Genomic DNA, 21,010 nt, shown 5'->3' on the forward strand with positions numbered 1-21,010 from the left:
ACTATAGCAATCGAATTAAAAGTTTTCAGTTTTGATTCAAATCCATAACCCAATATTTGGATTTCAGTTTATTAAAATTATGAATCGAAAAAACTGGATCTTGAACCGTTAACAGGCGGTTTCGGATCCGGTTCGCAATTTTGAACCGTCTTTATTTTAAAATTTTATTATTTTTTATTTTAAATAGTCTAAATTCAAAAATAAATGTATTTTATTTTTTTCAGTTCGGAACATGAACCGGCCGTCCCGGTTCGCGATTCAACATGTGCTTGACTTCCGGCAATCTCGGGATGGGAGACCCCCTGGGAAGTGAGCATAGTGCAGCGCTGGGATCCAACATTATTATTATTATTATTATTATTATTATTATTATTATTATTATTATTATTATTGTTGTTGTTGTTGTTGTTGTTGTTATTGCTGTTGTTGTTGTTGTTGTAATTTGATTATTGATAAATTCGTCAAAATTTTAACAAATTCGTCATTTTAACATTTTAATTTTAATCAAAACACCAAATAAGCTAAGTAGTTAACGCGCCAGCCTAGGCGTTGCCTGTACCCCAAACGTGCGCCATTGCGTCTATCTTTGGTGTTTTTCTTTCCTGCGCACCCCCCCCCCCCCCCCACCCCCAAAAAAAAAAAAAAAAAAACAAGGTCTTGCTCGAAGACCTTGGCCTTTTCTCTCTTTTGCATGGCAAAAAAACCTACAAAAATCAACCAAAATCTTCCTATTGTGAAGTTGCTTAGGGATAACCACGGTTCGGTTCAAATCAAACCGTCTATTGTAGCCTTGTAGGAATTGAACTGGAACCGTACAAAAGGTTCCAGTTTCTGTTCTTGGTTTGTTGGAACTAGAACTGGTTCCAAACTGGGAAAAAAACACATTTTCAAAAAATAAAAAGCTTGTGGCCAAGACCTTTGATTCTTATTGAAATTTCGATAAGATATGTAGGTAACTTAATCTTTGAAAAATTAAATGCAAGGCTAAAATTATTTTAATCATTTTTTAAAAAATTTATTGTGAATTTGGACTATTTTAAAAATAGGAAATAGAAAAAAAAAAAAAAAAAAAAAAAAAAAAAAAAAAAAAAGATTGGTCCGAGCCGAAAGGTTCTGGTTATGGTTTGTAATATTTCGAAACTGGAAACCGGTAGTAGGAAATTGGAAACCGGAAACCGAATTGAAAAGCAGTCAACCTTAGATCGAGTTGCTGGGTTCGTTAACCTTAGAGTTGCTGGGAATATTAGAGTGTACCAACTTTTGTGATGATGTTATGTAGTTGTTGGAACTAGGAAGAGTGATGTACTACTCCATTTTATATGCTGGGGATTTTTGATAGTAGATGCATCATTATTACGGAGTATATTGTAGTTGTTGGATTTAATTGGGATATTAGTTTTTTTTTTTTTTATTGTGAAATGAGTCAAATATGTTCTCAAGTTATATGCTTAAAAAAAAGTAAATTATACTCTTAAATTATAAAGTATTTTAATTATGGAGGTATAGATTTGGTCTTGTTGTGAGTAAGTATTTAGGAAAATGTAGGCTTGTTGAGACTTGAACTATGATATATATCCTCTACAATCTCTAGTGTAGGAGTGGTGCTGAAATCTTAAGTTTGGAGTTCAAACTCCTAGAAGTTGTTGAAATGCTTTTGGAGAATTCAGAGAGTTGCATCATTAATCAGGATTACAAAATGCTTAGCTCAATCAAGATTGAATCATTTAATGTAACCTCACTCAAAAAATACCTTTTTGTTAAAATTCTGCTCTCAAAAGTCTTATGCTTCAAAGGAAGTTGTTATTAAAGAATCTTACTTATAATATCATAGCCTTATATTATATATATGCATTATACTCTTACTCATCTTCTTCAAGTCTCTAGTCAGTAGTCATGCATCATTACTATATGAGGTTGCTTTTCAGATTTGGTAGCCATTAAACCTACTCCATGTGCTCTTATTGTATAGTTGGATGAAGTTCACTTTTAATAAATAAAAAAAAATCTTTATTTTTACTTCGTTTCCTAGATATTATTATTATATCTTAATTTTACAATGGTGTTTAATGTATTGACTATGTGATATATTCTTTCTATCATTTTATGTATCATGTCTATTATGGCGGAAATAAACACCATCTCTGCCTCCCAAGGCCAACATCGTAGCTACCACCGCCAACCTCATATCGGAAAACACCATCGACGCCGGGCCCGGGTCGGTGAAGCTCTCCAGAAACACATTCTCCTTTGTTCTTTGCAACCATAGAAGGTTCAAAAGCAAATGTGTGTGTTTTTTTAGGTCAAATGCATTTCGAAAATTGGTTTGGGTTTTTTATTAACAAAAAAAAAAATCCAAAAGCAAATATGCATTTGAGAAATGTTTTTGAGGACTAAAATTTGTCCAAAAATATTTTTTTTTTCATTTTTTTCCATCACTTTCATATTTTTCCATTATGATCAATTTCCCTAATGTTATGTGGAAACATCTTATGTTTTTCTTGTGCCTCTACAAAAGCAAAAATTGTTTACATCTATCCTAATGAATATCCTTCAAAAGAAAGGCATTTTCAGTTAGTGGGTATTAATCTTTGGAATACACAATAAATGGCCTCTGTTTTGCTTGTTAATTATGGCAAACAATCTATGGACTACACAATACTTTGAACTCAATGCTATGAACTTATTCGCAACACTTTGAACTCAATGCTATGAACTTATTCGCAACTCTCCGAGCCCGAATCGGCGAAGCTCTCCGGAAACACATTCTCCTTCGGTTTCTATGATCTGCAAGCAGAGAAGGTTAGGAACGCAAATATGTTTTTTTTTTTTAATATGTCAAACACTTTTCAATTTGGCAAAATAATACAAACTCATTTTATAAATGAGTGGGTATTTCGTCAAAATACCCCAAAGGCTAATATGCATTTGGATAAAAATCCAAAAGCAAAAATGCATTTGAGAAATATGTTTAAGGTCCAGTCAAAAATTTCCACAATGTTTGCTAATTAACAAAAGCAAATAGAGGAACATTCTTAATTGCCCACAATGCTTGCTGATTACAAATACTTCGATCATGTTGAACAACTCAGAAAACATTTCAACTTCCTACACTACCATTGCTTACATTTCTAAAGATTGAACCCAAGGAGATTCACCAAGTTTGTGAAAGGCTAAACCAATGTTACCAGTACTCCATACCCATAGACTCATTGTCATTGTCCGTGAAGACAATATGTGCGTTTGAAGATGCACGCGGAAAGCATTCCAACTTCCTTTGGATTTTTCTCACCTCAGGGGCATTCATACCCCCAAAACTTCACAATAAATCTCTCTAGCGCAGAAGATTTTGAGAGCAACATTATTATAAAGAGCATCTGGAGTGCGGAACAATTTGATTTAATCTTGATTGTGTTAAGCATCTTCAGCTCATGAATAACAAAGCAGATCCTCCAAAAGCCTTGAAGCATCTTCTTTGTCATCCTCCGAACCGAACTATAACTCAAGATGAAATGAAAGACAAGCACAACAGTGAGGACATTTGAAAAAGCAAAACAAGAAGAATTAGACATGATTGCCAAATATATACTCTACCTCGTCCATCAAAATAGGTAGTTCACATAGGTTAGGACATTTTTTAAGAAATTGCATCGCAACGGCAAGCTGCTTCCGACAACAAAAATTTAATCCATATAGCATCATCACTTGCAGATTTATTGCAGTTGGAAACATAGATGTATTCATACACTTGAAAAATAGCAACAAAGAAACAAAATTAACAACCACAAGAACTTTAACTAAGCCAAAAGGTAAAGAATTGTATCTATCCATCCATTTGCATAAAGTAACTGGGCAGATCCTCACCTCCAATGAAGAGTCACACAACCAAAGAGTCTTAATGGCTTTCAAATGCGGTGCCAACCATCTCGAGTCAACCACATCATCCATAGAATGAATAACATACAAGATTTCAAGCTTTGGACTGCTAATCTCAAACTTATTGACCCCGCTACAAAGTTTGAAAGCCAGCTTCTCAAGCTTAGGAATACTAATACTAGAGGCAATTCTATTAACACCGCGCTTAAATTCAACATGCAAGAACTCTAATGAAGTGACATTGGAAAATATATCACAAGCATTTACAGGCAAATCAATAAAGGAGCCACGGACTATCAGTTGCTTAATTGTCCTGCAAGAGAGTAAACAAAATGGTAGATGATATTGTGGCCCTGGATAATTATATAAAAATATGTTAAGTTCCTCCACACCATTTCTTGACAGAAAATGACACCACTTATCAAAATCAGTTTGCTGCGGCCAAGGATCATATGCAGTGTCTATCTCTAGAGTAAATTTCTTAACAGGCCAAGCACGGAGAAACAGGATATTATTGATTATGTTCACGAGGGTTATATCTTCTTCATCATAGCACTGTTCAACACTACGCAAGAAGTCCGAATTGAACACAAGCTGCCCATGCCGCAACCAAGCATCATTCCAGTGCCTTGAGAGCAGAGCCATTCTGGCGGCATCTCAGGTGGGCAAACACTCCAAAATTCTGTCCTTTACCTCTATCGGCAGCTCACTTATTAAATCCCTACTTGCATCCTTCAGTACGGTTTTGAGTCGCCGACGTCGAGCCATTAAATTACAGAGATTGAGGGAAAAGTGACAGAAACCACTATGATGTTTGGTTTGGGCCTTTGCGGGTTAGCCGTGGAGCAGAGTAGCAGACGCCACACGGAGAAGACTCTGGGAGTGGAGACTGGAGATAGAGACACGGCTTATTGTGGAACACCTAAACTAGGGGTGGAGGGATTTCTAATATAGTATTTTTCGGCATAGCAAAAATGACGCCCGTTTTGAATGATTTTTTTTTTTAAAGGTAACTAGTATTTGCGCCCGTGCGATGCACGGAATAAATTTGTTGTAATATATTAAGAATATTTCGATCGATATATAATTATTTAAATTAGAACATCAAATATTATATAGTTCAATTGAATATACGGGTTGGATCATTTATGTGTTTTTATATTATCATTGTATGAATTTAAGCAAATAATTGCTCAAATTAATAGCTAATGTGTAGATGTATGCATGTAGTGTTATAACTTTGGAGATTTTTTTTTTATCATTGTTTAGTATTTTTTTTATAAATTATACAAATGTGTTCGTTCTCTAGCAACTCAGTTATATGAATGAATTGTTATCTTAATTCATTTGTATGGAGGATATTTTTTTTTGTCTATACATATAACAATTTTGTCATTTAAAAAATATAATATCAACGATTTTATTTACACATTGTTGAAACCTCTTTGTAGACGACATTGGTAGTAGCAACACAATCTTGTCCATCATCGTCTAGAGCTAACACCTTCAATTGATCAGGATGGGTGACTCGGTGAAAATATATAATGGTATAATATTAGTCAATTAGCGATCCTTTTATATTTTAAATAAATTAGTAATATCATATTCATTTCCAGTCAATTATTCTTTTGTATTTTTAGTCAATTAGAATATTACATGGAGTACCAGAATTATGTGGTCCAATGGTATCCGGGTTGGACTTCCATTTGGAAGGTTGTGAGTTTGAGCCTCAGTGGAGGCGTTATTAACTCTTTGTGTTTCAGTAGGTTGAGAAAGTATATGAACAGATACTACAATGTAATAGAGCTAGTAGCATTCAAAAAAGAATATTACATGGAGTGATATTTTTACCTAATTTGTGTTCCATTTTTAATTGAGGATGTATAATATTATTATTGAAATATTTCTGTTCCATTTGTAATTTACCTTTACTATTGTTTAAAACATGCACTTACTATTTATGATGTAGAATATTATTATTGAAATATTGGCGTTCAATTTTAGTTTCCCTTCCATTTTAATTAAAATGCAATGATTTAACCATTTATTTTTTTCATATTAGTCAATTATGAATAATTTTTTATTTGCAGTCAATTATTAGTATTCATTTCCTTTTAAATTTTCAATCCATTAGTAATATCATATTTATTTTCATCCAATTACTTCTCTTTTATTTTTAGTCAATTAATCAATTAGCGAACTAAAATATCAAATGCAATGATATTTTTACCAAATTTTCGTTTCATTTTTAATTGATGATTTAGAATATTATTATTGAAATATTTCCATTTCATTTTTAATTTTCGCTACATTTTTAATTTACCTTTACTATTGTTTAAAATATGTCTTTAGTATTGATGATGTAGAATATTATTATTGAAGTATTTCCTTTTCATTTTTAATTTACCTTTACTTGATAGTGTAGAATATTATTATTGAAATATTTCCATTCTATTGTTTAAAATTGTGTAAAATTTATGACATACTTGTGATTTGATGTATTATACTGTGTAATATTATTGTGAAAAATTAAAATGCAATGACCTGACCATTTTTTTTTTCTGTTTTAGTCAATTATGAATATTTTCTTATTTTCAAACAATTGTTAATATTTATTTCCTTTTTCAATTAACCTAATGTTTGTTGCCAAGCACCTTGTGCTCAGATGGCATGTAGTGACCTTTTTTATGTGGGAAGTCATGAGATCGAGCCTTAGTGAAGGTGTTGGTTGAGAAAATATGTTTGAATAGATACTTATTTATTTACCTAATTTCCATTCCATTTTTAATTGATAATATAGAATATTATTGTGAAATATTTTTGTTCTTTTTTTTTCATCCTTTTTTTTTTAATTTACCTTTACTATTTACTATTGTTTGGGCGATAAATCAAGTAAATAGAATTTTGTTTTTAATTATATTATAGATTTTTTTTCTTTTTCTATTGTTTGGGTGTGAAAGTAAGGAAGAAGGATTTTCTTTTTAATAATGGTATAGATTGAGAATTTTTTTATATTTTCCTATTTAACTGAGTATTATTAGTATTAATTAGTGACTTTCGTTTCTTTTTCTATTTTTAGTGAATTAAGGATCCTTTTATATTTTTCTATTTTAATGCTAACTTTTAATTTTACTGATTATTATTAGTATTAATTATTCAGTGAATTCCATTTCATTTTCTATTTTTCGTAAATTATGAATCTTTTTTTTTCAATTTTTTTGTAGGATTGTTTTTACTGTTATTTTTATTATGACCCCTTTTTAAAAAAAAAAATCTTTCATTTTCATTGAATTAAGAATCCTTTTTTATTTTTAATTTTACTGATTATTATTAGTATTAATCAGTAAATTTCGTTTATTTTTCCATTTTTAGTGAAGTAATGATCTTTTTTTTTTCTTCATATTTTACTGCTAATTTTTTGACTGATTATTATTACTATTAATTAATCAGTGAATTCCATTTCCTTTTCTATTTCTCGTGAATTAAGAAACTTTTTTAATTATTCTAATTTTTGGTAGAATTTTCTTTTTTTTTTTTTTACTGTTATCCTTATTATGACCTTTTTTTTCACACCCTTACGTTTCTTTTTTCATTTTTATTGAATTAAGACTCATTTTTTATTTTTCTATTTTACCAATTATTATTAGTCATAATCAGTAAATTCCGTTTATATTTTCATTTTTAGTGAATTAAGGATCTTTTTTTACTGATTATTGTTAGTTTTAATTAATTAGTGAATCCCGTTTCCTTTTCTATTTTTTGTGAATTAAGGATCTTTTTTTCTATTTTACTACTAACTTTTTTACTAATTATTATTAGTATTATTAATTGGTAATTTTTTTTTTTATTGTTTGGGCGGGTAAGTAAGAAATGGGGGTTTTGTTTTTAAGAATAATATAGAATTTTAGTGAGTTAAGGATCCTTTTTATAGAATTCTCTTTCAATATTTAAATACATTAGCATAGTAATTACACGAAAGAAGGAAAGAAAAATTATTAGAATAATAGTATTTTCACCCGTTCGATGTACATAATGGATTTGTTGTAATATATTAAGAATATTTGGATCAATATATAATTATTTAAATTATAACATCAAATATTATATAGTGCAATTGAACATATGGTTTAGATTATTTATGTGTTTTGATGTTATCATTGCTTAAATTTGAGCAAATGATTGCTCAAATTAATAGCTAATGTGTAGATGTACACATGCGGTGCTGTAATTTTGGAGATTTTATTTATCATTGTTTAGTATTTTTTTTTTTATAAATTAGTCAAATGTGCTCATTCTCAAGCAACTCAGTTATAGGAATGAATTACTATCTTAATTCATTTGTATGGAAGATATATATTTTTTTGTCTAGATATATAGCAAATTTGTCATTTAAAAAAAATGTCAACGATTGTATGTACACATTATTGAAACATCTTTCGACATTGGTAGTAGCAACACAATCTTGTCCATCATCGTCTATAGCTAACACCTTCAGTCCATCATGATGGGTGACTCGAGTGAAAATATATAATGGTAGAATATTAGTCAATTAGGGATTTTTTATATTTTAAGTCAGTTTGTAATATCATATTCATTTTCAGCCAATTATTCTTTTTTATTTTTAATCAATTAGTCAATTAGAATATCATATGCAATGATATTTTTACCTAATTTTCGTTCGAGTTTTAATTGATTATGTATAATATTATTATTGAAATATTTCTGTTGCATTTTTAATTTTTTATTATTGTTTAAAATATGCCTTTATTATCTATGATGTAGAATATTATTGTTGAAATATTTCCGTCAAATTTTAGTTTCCATCAATTTTTAATTAAAATGCATTGACCTAACCATTTATTTTTTTCATATTAGTTAATTATAGATCATTTTTTATTTGCAGTCAACTATTAATATTTCATTTCATTTTATATTTTCAGTTAATTAGTAATATCATATTCATTTTCAGCAAGTTATTCTTTTTTATTTTCAGTCAATTGGTCAATTAGCCAATTAGAATATCAGATGTAGTGATATTTTACCCAATTTTCGTTCCATTTTTAATTGATGATGTAGAATATTATTATTAAAATATTTTCGTTTCATTTTTAATTTTCATTGCATTTTTAATTTAACTTTATTATTGATTAGAATATGCCTTTATTATTGATGATGTAGAATATTGTTATTTAAATATTTTCTTTTCATTTTTAATTTACGTTTACTTGATGATGTAAAATATTATTATTGAAATATTTCTGTTCCATTTTTAAAATTGTGAAAGATTTATGACATAATTATGATTTGATGTACTATATTGTGTAATATTATTGTAAAAAATTAAAATGTAATAATTTGACCATTTTCCTTTTCCATTTTAGTCAATTATGGATCATTTTTTTTAGTCAATTATAAATATTTATTTCCTTTTTCAATTAACCTAATTTATGTTCCTTTTTTCATTTTTAATTTTCAATCAATTATTAATATTCAATTATTTTTTCAGTTTACCTAATTTCCATTCCATTTTTAACAGATGATGTAGAATATTATTGTGAAATATTTATGTTCTTTTTTTCCATTCTTTTTTTTTTAAATTTACCTTTACTATTTACTATTGTTTGGGTGGAAAATCAAGTAAATAGGATTTTGTTTTTAATTATAGTATAGATTGACTCATTTACGAATTGGTTCAATAAATCATAAATATTACCAATTGTTTGGTCAAAAAATAAGCTTTATCTAATTATATCTATATTAAATTATATATATATATATATATATATATATATATTATTTAATAAATTAGAAATTATAAAAATAAAAAAAATGATTAAATTGTGTAAAGTATATCAGGGAATATTACGGATTATTTGCTTAGAGGAATTACTTACTAAAAAAAAATGTAGTGAATTATTTTATTAAAAGCAGCAAAAAATTGTGTATATAAATTAATAAATTAGTTGTATAAATTAAAAATGAAAAAACAGGATATACATACTTAAAATTAGATTTCTAACTTATTTAATTTTCAGAATTTTGGAATAAATTTGTAATTGTATATAGTAAGGTAAGAATAATTCTTATGCAATATACGATTTGACAACTCAATTAATATTAAGATTTCGTGCAATGAACATGTATATTATCTTGTGTACTCATTTGAACGGTAATTTATTTTTATACAATAATTATGCATAATAAATTAATATTATGCTAATTAATAACTAATAAAATTTATTATTAATTTGACCATTAAAATTAGTCTGGATGGAAAAAAACATATATGAATTGGTTCAATAAATCGTAAATATTACCAATTGTTTGGTTAGAAAATAATCATTCTCAAATTAAAATTGATTAATTTGACAAATTATACTTAAGATAAATATTACAGATTATTTACTTATATAAAACTTTTATTGAATTATTATTTTATTATAAGGAGTGAAAAATTATATATATATATATATATATATATATATATATATATATATACACACCACATTGGTTATTCGTTATATACCATATTATGGATTTACGTCCATATGAGAATATGAAAAGAATAAATGTACAACCTAATTAATACTACGCATTACATAATAAATATCATACCTAATATTACTATACATAATACCATACGTAATTATTATTTTTAATACCATGCATACAATTACCATACATACTTAAACTGGTTATCAATATAGATTTCTTAAATTGGTTATAAATCATATTATGATATTACGTCCATATGAAATAATATTAACATACATAAAATTACCATACATACTTGTTAATATTTAGATTTATTAAATTAGTTACAATTCATATTATGGTAAAATAATTCTTATGCAATATACGATTTGGAAACTCAATGAATATTAAGATTTCGTGCAATGAACATATATTCCATCATGTGTACTCATTTGACCAAAAATATGAAGGTTGGTTCAATAAATCGTAAATATTACTAATTGTTTGGTTAGAGAATAATCTTTATCAAATAAAAATTAAAATAATTAAATCTCTATCATATTCATATGCTGTTGCTTTAGGCTTTTGTCAAGGAGCACTACTCATGATCCTCGACACATTGCCATGGCTCCAAATCCTTGTGTTACTCCTATTGGTGCTGGAAGGACCGTCACATCAGGAAAAAAAATATTAATAGTCCAAACTCATTCAATGATGTCCCCTCTCATGCAAATGACCTGCAGATCTAGTTGTTCAGAGTCCACTAATAATTGGTCAGTTTTTTTTCTATCACTATGAATAGTGCATTATTTAATCCTGCCCAGAGTCCAATAATAAACAACTTTTAATGGATTGAGATAAGGTATTAGAGAAATACCTTTAAATGGGTTGAGCAAACTCGTCCAGATTGATGATGAAGAAGATGATATATATGATCAATATAATCATAGTTTAGATAATATATGTAGATAGATTTTAAATTTCACCAATGGTATATATGATTTTCTATTCTTTATTAAAAAAAAAGAGTTGAAAAAGGATACAGAGATTTACCAAAATGTGTAGGTGTAGTGCAACAGCTCTTCTGGATACGCAGAGAATATGGGTCTTGTTCCTCCTCTTCTTGAAGGTCCCTGTTCTCTACACCATTGCTATGCAGTTTCAGAGAATATTCCCTTAGGTTCTTTGTAACTTGGTACTGTTTGTATTGAAGAGAATGTGATGTATATATAGGTGTTTAGATATAATTAAGGGTAACATTTATGGTTTTTATTATATTACCAATTACCAATTACCAATTACCAATTACCGATTAAAATTAGAGTTACCATTTTACATTTGCTTACCAAAAAATTATATATAGATACTTAATTTATATTTGAAGAATATATTTACCTAATTTACTTTATATACAGTAATAAGTATGTCTACACATAAATGAATAATATATAATATATAATTTCAATATTTTGATAATTAATTAAATTAAAAAATTAAGATATTATATAAATGCCGCTAAGTTTTGGGAGAAAATTTATATGGTTTTTATAATATTATTATTATTATTATTATTATTATTATTATTATAATTATTATTATTTTATTATGCTTACATTATTTCATAAGATTTTTATTATACTTGAACAATAATATTTTCAATTATATTATAGAATATAATACCAGACATAATATTACCATTACCAATTATGTAATATAACAATTAATAGATTTCATTTAATTTCCATTTGGCATTTACTTACCAAATAAACTTTACTACAAAAGTTTTGGAGGGAAAATTTGTTAGGAGGATTTTACTTTTATATATATATAGATTTATGAGTTTTATTTATGTTAAGTCATTAATTGAGATTTTATTCTTCAAATTTTAATATACCAATATGGTTAAGTCATTAATTGAGATTTTATTCTTCAAATCTTAATATACCAATATGGTATACACCTAAACTAATCCTATAGAATATTATTCACAAACTCTATTTGAAGAATTCTCTTTGTAAGTCAATGAGGAAGATAACAAATAGCTAACAAAGGTAAGTGTGAACATTTTTTGACCTTTCTTCTTTTTGATAAACTCTATTTTAGACAAGGTTATTTTCATTTTTTCAATTTTTTTTTTACTTTCTCCATGAATTAATTCGAACGAAAATTCCTTATCAATCATAGTCAACATTCAACAACTTACGGTCTTACACTATCAAATATATAATTGGAAAAATGTATTTTTCGTCCATCAATTGAAAATGCTTAACACAATAATCAAGATTGAATCATTTGGTGGGATTCACACTCTGAAATGTTTTTTTGTGAAAATGCAAAAAGTTTAGAATTTTGCATATTTGGAGTGAATGATAGGGTTTATACAATTTGAATGCTAACTTGCTATTCATTTATTCATTTTAAATTCATGTTTTAGAAATTTAGTGTTTAAGCAATATAATTTGAATATGAATTTTGAATTATTATTTTTATTTCTACTTTAGAGTTAATTTCACCAGAGGTCATTTGTCTTTGATGGCAATTCCAAATTTAGTCTCAAATTATCGTTTTTGTCATTTAATATCTCAAACTATTATTTTTTGAATACTTTTAGTCCTTCCATGACTTTTTCTATTTTTAGTAACAACATTTTTATCTTTTCATATTTATCTTTTGTTATTTTTCTAGTTTCAACTGGTTTAATTGGTTTAGGACTTTAGGTTGCCTGTGATTTTTAGTAACCATATTTTTCAACCGGTTTTAGTAAAGTCCTAAACCAATTAAATCGGTTGAAACCAAAAAAAATATAACAAAAGAAAAATATGAAGAGACAAAAATGTCCTTACTAAAAAAATGAAAAGTCATTAGAATGTCTAAAAGTGTCCAAAAAATAATAGTTTGGGATGTTAAATGAAAATGACGATAGTATGGGACTAAATTTGGAATTGCCACCAAAGACAAAGGACCTATGGTGAAATTAACTCTTCTACTTTACTTTCAATTTGAATGTCCACCCGCTTAAGAATATGTTTTAAATTCTATTCTATACTTTCTCAAACATTTTAGGTAACCGGGATGCCATCACACTACATGATAGTTGGCGTTTTAGTTTTAATTTATTTGCTCTTTAATTCGCATATGTTAAAGTTATTTAAATTATGTTAGAGAGAGATAAAATCAGTGAACTTCGGGTACAGATTCTTGACACTATTTCTTCTTTGACTACACTTACGATTATGACTATAATGGTTATGTGTGGCCATTTTCTGGGATTTATGTAATCAACAAAATTGTCATGTAGCACAATGGACCTATTTGGAAATTTGAATTTCTTGATGATGATGAGGCATGTCCCGTAATGGAGGATAGTAGTCCATTGTATGACATTGATAACTTGTAACGTTTAGTCATGCAAAAAAAGCTAATGAAATGCGCCTTTATTTTTAATCTGTAGAGTAAATTTCTTAATCGATCCCACACGAAAAAAGAGGATATTATTGATTATGTTCACGAGGGTTCTACCTACATCATCTTGGCACCGTTCGACACTTTGCAAGAATTCGGAATCGAACGTAAGCCGCCCATGCATGCCGCAACCAAACATGATTTCAGTGCCTTGAGAGCAGAGCAATTCTGGCAACTTCTTGGGTGGGAAAATACTCCAAAATTCTATCCATTACTTCTATTGGCAGCTCACTTATTAAATCCCTACTTGCATCCGCTACAGTTTTGAGTCGCCAACGACTTCGAGCCATTAAATTGAAAGAACAATGAGGCTCCAGTCGAATCAAATGCTAAAATCGTTCTATTCTTCAACTGCAAGATTTTGTAAATTAGGAAGCGAAGAGTTGGGAAGAAAACAGAGATTGGGGGAGAAGTGACAGATTAGAAATCCTCACCTCTGATGTTTAGGCTTTTGCGGGTAAGGAAAACCCAAGGGAAACGGAATGCTATTTCTCTTATGTTTTTAAAAGAAGGAATTTCAACTGAAGTCCTTTATATTTGGTGATAATTCAAATTTAATCTTAGATTAATATTTTTGTCATTTAACACTCTAAATTTTTATATTTTAGACACTTTTAGTTCTTTCGATCATTTCTCCGGTAAAATCCTATTTTAGACAAAGGTTATTTTCATCTTTTCAAATTTTTTTTTTTCCACATGAGTTAATTCCAACGGAAGTCTCTTATGAATCATAGTCAACATTCAACAACTTACACTATCAAATATATAATTGGAAAAATGTATTTTTTGTCCATAAATTCTTCATTGTTAGTTATTTTAGTTCTAACTTTTACCATTACAATATACTAATCTAACTATTCAAAAAAGTACTCCAATTTTAACTCCTAGAAGAATAAAATTATTAAACTCTATTCAAATTTTACTTAGTACTATACATGGGTATTTTATAATTTTATTATCTTTATTGTTATGACTTTTCAATTTTAGTGTTTCATTTGAAAAATACATAAATTAATACCTTCTTCCTTAAATATGTCATCTTAAAGTGTGGTACATTGTCCATATTTTCCCTACACAAACATTCTAAAATCAATTTTTTTTTTTTTATTTTACAAATGAAATATCAATACTGTAGAATATTATAATTAAAAAAATATTAAAAAAATGCTAAAATACTATGTAATAAATAAAATTTTAATAAAGTTTAATAGTTTTTATTGCTTTATGGGTTAAAACTGCAATTTTTTTTAAAGAGTTATGAAAATATATGCTTAAAATTGAAAAGAATGGCATATTCTTTATCAAGGAAAAAAAAATCAAATACTGAAACGCCAACCTCTAGTAAAACTCTACTGGTGAATTTCAATAAATGAAAACCGACCGAAAAATCGACGACCGATAACCGAACCGACCGAAATTTTCGGTTTTCGGTCGGTTATCGGTTATGACCTTAAAAATAATTCGGTCATTTTGGTTTTTCGATCGGTTATCGGTTTTGGGCCGAAAAAAATAAAACCGACCGAAAAACCGAAGTCAAGCCCATACATTTTAATACCTTATAAGCTCTAATACTCATTTATATAAATATATTAGTTTGCTTTTAGCCCCTAAGCCCAAACTGAAAGTGCCCAACACAGTGAACACGCATTGATATAGAAAATAATCTAATTCCCTTAACCACTTAGTTAGTAGTTAGTGACTCAGTAGTTGCTTACTGCATAACTTCTAAATAATTAAATAAATTACTTACTGCTTAGTGAGTTAGTGTACGCTGTGTAATAGATTGCTTCATCACATATTAGTGAATTTATGGATTGTTAAACATTTAATTTTTAATAGTTTGCACATTGGCAGTGAGCAGTGAGCTCATTTAGACTTTGGAGCATATTTTAAATAATGAACTATTAGTTTGTTAGACTTGTGATTTTTATTATTTATGGACATTTGATTTTGAAATCTTTATGTGATTGAATGTTTTAACTAGTAATGTGTTTTTAGTGTTAAATTTTTTTAGTTTAGGCTAATATTTTTAAGAAATTACAGCCCGTTCAGTAATAACGTTCGGTTAAAAATAATCGATCATAACCGACCGAAAATTTCGGTTTTCGGTCGGTTCCGTTATGAGTATTGAATCGGTTATTTCGGTCCGTTACACGAGGGATGAATTTTTTCCGGTTATTTCAGTTATTAACCGAAAACTGACCGATGCTCACCCCTATGTGTGTGTTTGGGTAGGTTTGCATAATGATTTTATGGTTTTTCGAAAGCTGTTCGATCTTCTAAAGACAATATTAGTCAAATTGAGCAATTAACCTGAATGAATTTCATTTCATAATTGAAATCATGGGAAAACAATATGTTTCCTTCTGTAAGTCTTGTGAATGTGTTCTTATGTCTTGATTAGGAGTTATTGTAGGTTGATTGAATTTTCACTAATGTTGTGTAGTCTAAGTTAAAATAATTAAGAAATTATGTGAAGTGATTATGCATTTTAATCTCTTTCTTCTGCTGCTGTTTTGCAGCAGTTACAATCAACATGAGGCTACGAACTGTATTCCCTTTACTTTGAAGATGTGAAATGATTATACTTTTTTATTTGATGATGGTTAGTTGGCTCTATTCTCATGCTTTTCTATTGGCAGTCTATTGAGAGAGGCAATTTGTTTTCCTTATGAATTATAGAGTTTTTTGTGAGGTAATTAACTCTGGCACCATTTGCTTATGTTAAACTGCAAAGGCATACTATTTTTCTTACATTCCTTCTACTTTGCTATTGAAAGTCCATTCCCTCCAATTAGTCAATAAAGCAGCCAAAATTATGAATTAAAGGTGAGGGGTGGACCCTTTCTATTTAAAATCATACAGATTATGAAATGCTTTTGTTAATTTCTTTTTTAATAATAAATTTGTAAACTGCATTTTGTAATGTAGGTAGTGATCATTGAAATTGTGCTGTGGATCTTTTTTTTTTTTGAAAATCAACTAATAAAATTCATTAATAGCTCATAAGAGCAGCGATACACGAAGGTGGGTTATCTAACCACGACTCTAGGATAGATGACGAATCCGTCGCCCGCGCAAGAACGTGAGCTACGCGATTCCCTGACCTCTTGACATGGCGAATCTGAACGGTCCCTATGTCATTAGCAAGTTGAATACATTGCTTTACAATCGAACCAACATAAGAAAAATCAGACTGACGAGAATTAAAAGCTGAAGAAAAAACTAAACAATCTGTTTCAATAATGATGTTATTTAATTCTAAACTACGCAGCCAAACCAGAGCTGTTCTACTTGTGCTGTGGATCTTGAATGCAAGAAAACAACTAAAGTTCTACTTGGTTTTTAGGTTTGAAATTAACGCACAATTTTAATAAGTAATTTTAGAATGAACAACATAAATTAAAAGGTAAGAAATAACAGTTCGGAGTGACATCTCCTATGTCTGCCAGGCAACTCACGTCTGCCCAACGTCTGTCGAGCAACTTACTTCGGCCCAATCCACTAGATGTTTACAGGGGTATGTACACAAGGCAATAAGCCACTACAACCAACTACAACCTTCGTTACTTTAAATAAATTTGCTACAAATGCATAAATTCATTTCTATAAATACATAGATTTACTAATATAAATACACAAATTCAATTCACTATTGTTAGTGTCATTTTTAAAGTTGTTTTGGAATATATTAAACAAGTTTGGTATCCTACACACTGACAAATGAGTTTGAAACATGCTTGGAGTAGTTCTGAATGAAGTCATAAGAAAGACCTGCATAGGTAAAATCTAGTACAATTAACAAAAGTAAAAAGATCAGAAGAACATCATATTCTTGGAGTCCAATGCTTATAGATTCAAAATACTTTAATTACAACATAATACAAGGTTTCAACTTCCACCACAACCATTAATTACATTTATAGGTTGCATCCAAACTAAACCCATGGAGCTTATCATACTAAATTCCTACAAAGTTAAACCCACAAGTAATCAAATAGTTCGAGCACGGAGTCGTCATTTTCAGTGCAAACAAGATGTGCTTTCGGAGATGCGTGAGAAAAACACAACAATTCCTTTCGCCAGCTATTGACATCTTCGGAGGCATCTTCTATATCAGTATCACCATGTTCCATAATAACAACTCTCTCTAGTGTAGGAGATTTTGAGAGCAGCATTTTCACAAAAAGCATTTCGAGTGTAAATCCACTAAACCCGACAATTATGATTGTGTTAAGAATCTTCAGATGTTGCTTAATAATGCAGCTGTTTGGTTCCTCCAAAAGTCTTGTACCCGTTGTTATATCACAAGAACATTGCTACAACACAACCATAACCATGAGAAAATTAATAAGGAAAAGAAAACAACTGCAAAATATATAGTCCCTAGTTTTCAAGTGTCTTACACAATTCAATGCCCCAATCTTCAGCTGGCATAGGTTGGGGGAATTTTGAAGCAACTTTAAAACAAAGGCAAGCTGCTCTCCACATGAAACACTTAAATCATACAGCTCAATCACTTGCAAATTTATTGTTGTTGGGAATGTCACTGTCGCTATTTCTGCATCTTTACACTTCAAAAAACAAAAAGATTATATGAGCATTGAAAGAACTCTGTCAATCCTAATAATCAATCCATTTGCATAAGATAAGAGAATGCAAAAGTAGAAATTCTCACCGGCAAGAAATGGGCACCTAAGCAAAGGGTCTTAATTGTTTTCAAATAACGCGTGAACCATCTAGATTCATCAAGCTTCATCCAAAACAGAGAACCAATAACAATATATCTTTCAAGTTTTGTACTACTGATCTCAAAATTAGTGATCCCTTTACAACAACAGAAAAACAGCTCCACAAGATTAGGAACACATTAGCCAATTCCCTTAACATTGTCACTAAAGTCAACATTATTGAAAAATAATGAAGTGAGGCTGGGAAATATACAACTAGGGATCGACAAATCCAAAATGAAACCACCCAGACTTAGTTGCTTAATTGTCCGGCACAAGAATACACAAGATGGAAGCTTATGGTTACACGAAATATACAAGTTAAGTTCCTGTACACCATTTCTCGAAAGAAAACGACACCACCGATCTAAATCAGACTGGTGGGGAGGTTGCGATGCATAATCAAGGTGTAGAGTAAATTTCTTAACCGGTCCAGCACGGAGCATGAGAATATCATTTATTGTGTTAATCAGAGCTATACCTTTCTCATCGAGGCATTCCAAGAAGTCCTTATCAAACTCAAGTCGTCCATGCCGCAACCAAACCTCATTCCAGTGAGTAGAGAGCAAAGCAGTTCTGGCAGCGTCTCGAGTAGGCAAGCACTCCAAAATCCTTTCTTTCACTTCCACTGGCAGTTCACTTATTACGTCCCTTCCTGCATCCTCTTTGAATTTTCTCCGATGACTCGCCATTAAACTGGAAACTGAAGTTAAAATAGCTCGATTTGCATTCCAATTTAGCCCACAAGGTTTTGGAAACAAAAGAAATTTGGTTTAATTTGGGAAGAAATAAGAGATTAGGGAAAAAAGTGTTAGAAACCCTTGCCTTATCTACTGTCTACTGCCTGCAATTGTTATGCTGTGCATCCGTACGCACCATGCATGGTGCATACGGATGCCAAAACGACGTCGTTTTATTAAAAAACGCGCGTCTCCCCTTTAAAAAAAATTCAGCTTCGATTCTCAGCAACAATATTATATTGTTCATTCATTCTGAAATTTTAGTTCATAGATTATGGAATTATAGTTCATTGATTATGGAATATAGTTCAATAGTTCATCGATTATGGAATTGTAGTTCATCGATTCTGAAATTTTAGTTTATAGATTATGGAATTTTAATTCATTCATTCTGGAATTTTTAGTTCATAGATTAGATTATGGAATTATAGTTCATCGATTATGGAATTATAGTTCATCGATTATGAAATTTTAGTTCATATGTTGTTGCTGGGAATCGAACCTGATTTTTTTTTTTTAAAAAGAGAGGCGCGTTTTATTAAAACAACGTCGTTTTTGCATCCGTATGTACGGATGCACAGCATAATTTGCCTACTGCCTGGATGTTTTGCGTTTGGAACGAACAGAATACTGCGAGGCTTTTCTTTGGGCCCTTGGCGGCGACAGTGGGCTATTAGTAATACATCACTGTGCTAAATGTTCAAGCTCAAAATACAAGCTTCATTTGAAAAGGAAATTAGGAAGCTAAGAGTTGGGAAGAAAACAGAGATTGGGAAAAAGTGACAGAAACCCTCGCCTGTGATGTTTGGTCTGGGTTAGGAAAGCCGAAGGGAAACGGATCAGAGTAGCATACGCCAGACAGAGAAGACTAAGGCCGGCCGCCGGTGGAGCTGAGTGGAGAGTGGAGAATCGCGGTGGAGAAGAGTGGAGAGACGACTGAGTCTAGGGATTTCATTTTAGTTTTAGAGATTTTTGCTTATATATTTACATACTAGTAATAGTCCCGTTTTATGCTTATATATTTACATATACATATACTAGTAATTATTCTGTGCATCGCACGAATTATTATTAATTTAATGAATTTATCAATTAAATTTTTGACATCGTCTGAATTAGCAAAAAAAAGTAATTGTTTTTTAAAAAAAACATACTTGAATTCTTGAGCTCAGAATTAGTTTGATTAAAAGTGTAAGTATAATTATACAATGTAATATTTTTAAAAGTTTAATTATGCTATTATTATGTTGATTTTAAAGTTTATTGTTACTTGTATTATTATTTGAATTTGAATTTTTTTGAAAGGAATTTAAATTTGAAATAACTACTTTAATTATAACTAACGTATTTAAATAAAACTTGTAAATGAAATAACATGCGATATTTGTCGAAAATCTCCACCAAAAACTTATTCATTTAAAAAAGATTATTTATGTAAGAACTATATTTATTTTATATCTAATTTCTCCTCTTTATATATGTGGAGTCAAATTAATTATAATTGAGGTTTAAATGAATATATACACAAATTATATTAAATATAAAATTTTACCAATAAATTTTAACACAATAAACTTTTTTCCATACTTCATTATGCTTTAATATATATAGAGATAGAGATAGAGATAGAGATAGAGCTATAATAATAAAATATAATTTATAAAATATAAATACACATAATAACTTCAAAAAAATATATGTATAAATACATCTACCCACACAATTAATGCA

The 21,010-nt window shown here is 29.4% G+C and overlaps 2 protein-coding genes across 2 annotated transcripts; both read right to left on the bottom strand.

Annotated features, from left to right (window-relative positions):
* Positions 1 to 17,786: 17,786 nt before the first annotated feature.
* On the bottom strand, positions 17,787 to 19,379 carry LOC109147227 (F-box/FBD/LRR-repeat protein At1g13570-like). Its single transcript, XM_019294857.1, has 3 exons — positions 18,488 to 19,379; positions 18,216 to 18,383; positions 17,787 to 18,128 (listed from the first exon to the last, which is right to left on the bottom strand). Exons 1-3 carry the CDS (start codon positions 18,566 to 18,568, stop codon positions 17,787 to 17,789), a joined length of 591 nt encoding a protein of 196 aa, XP_019150402.1. The 5' UTR covers positions 18,569 to 19,379.
* On the bottom strand, positions 18,680 to 19,231 carry LOC109147228 (F-box/FBD/LRR-repeat protein At1g13570-like). Its single transcript, XM_019294858.1, has one exon. The coding sequence runs from the start codon at positions 19,229 to 19,231 to the stop codon at positions 18,680 to 18,682; it is 552 nt and encodes a 183-aa protein (XP_019150403.1).
* Positions 19,380 to 21,010: the final 1,631 nt, after the last annotated feature.

Source organism: Ipomoea nil, unplaced genomic scaffold, assembly GCF_001879475.1.
Source record: "Ipomoea nil cultivar Tokyo-kokei standard unplaced genomic scaffold, Asagao_1.1 scaffold1978, whole genome shotgun sequence".
Classification (NCBI taxonomy): Eukaryota; Viridiplantae; Streptophyta; class Magnoliopsida; order Solanales; family Convolvulaceae; genus Ipomoea; species Ipomoea nil.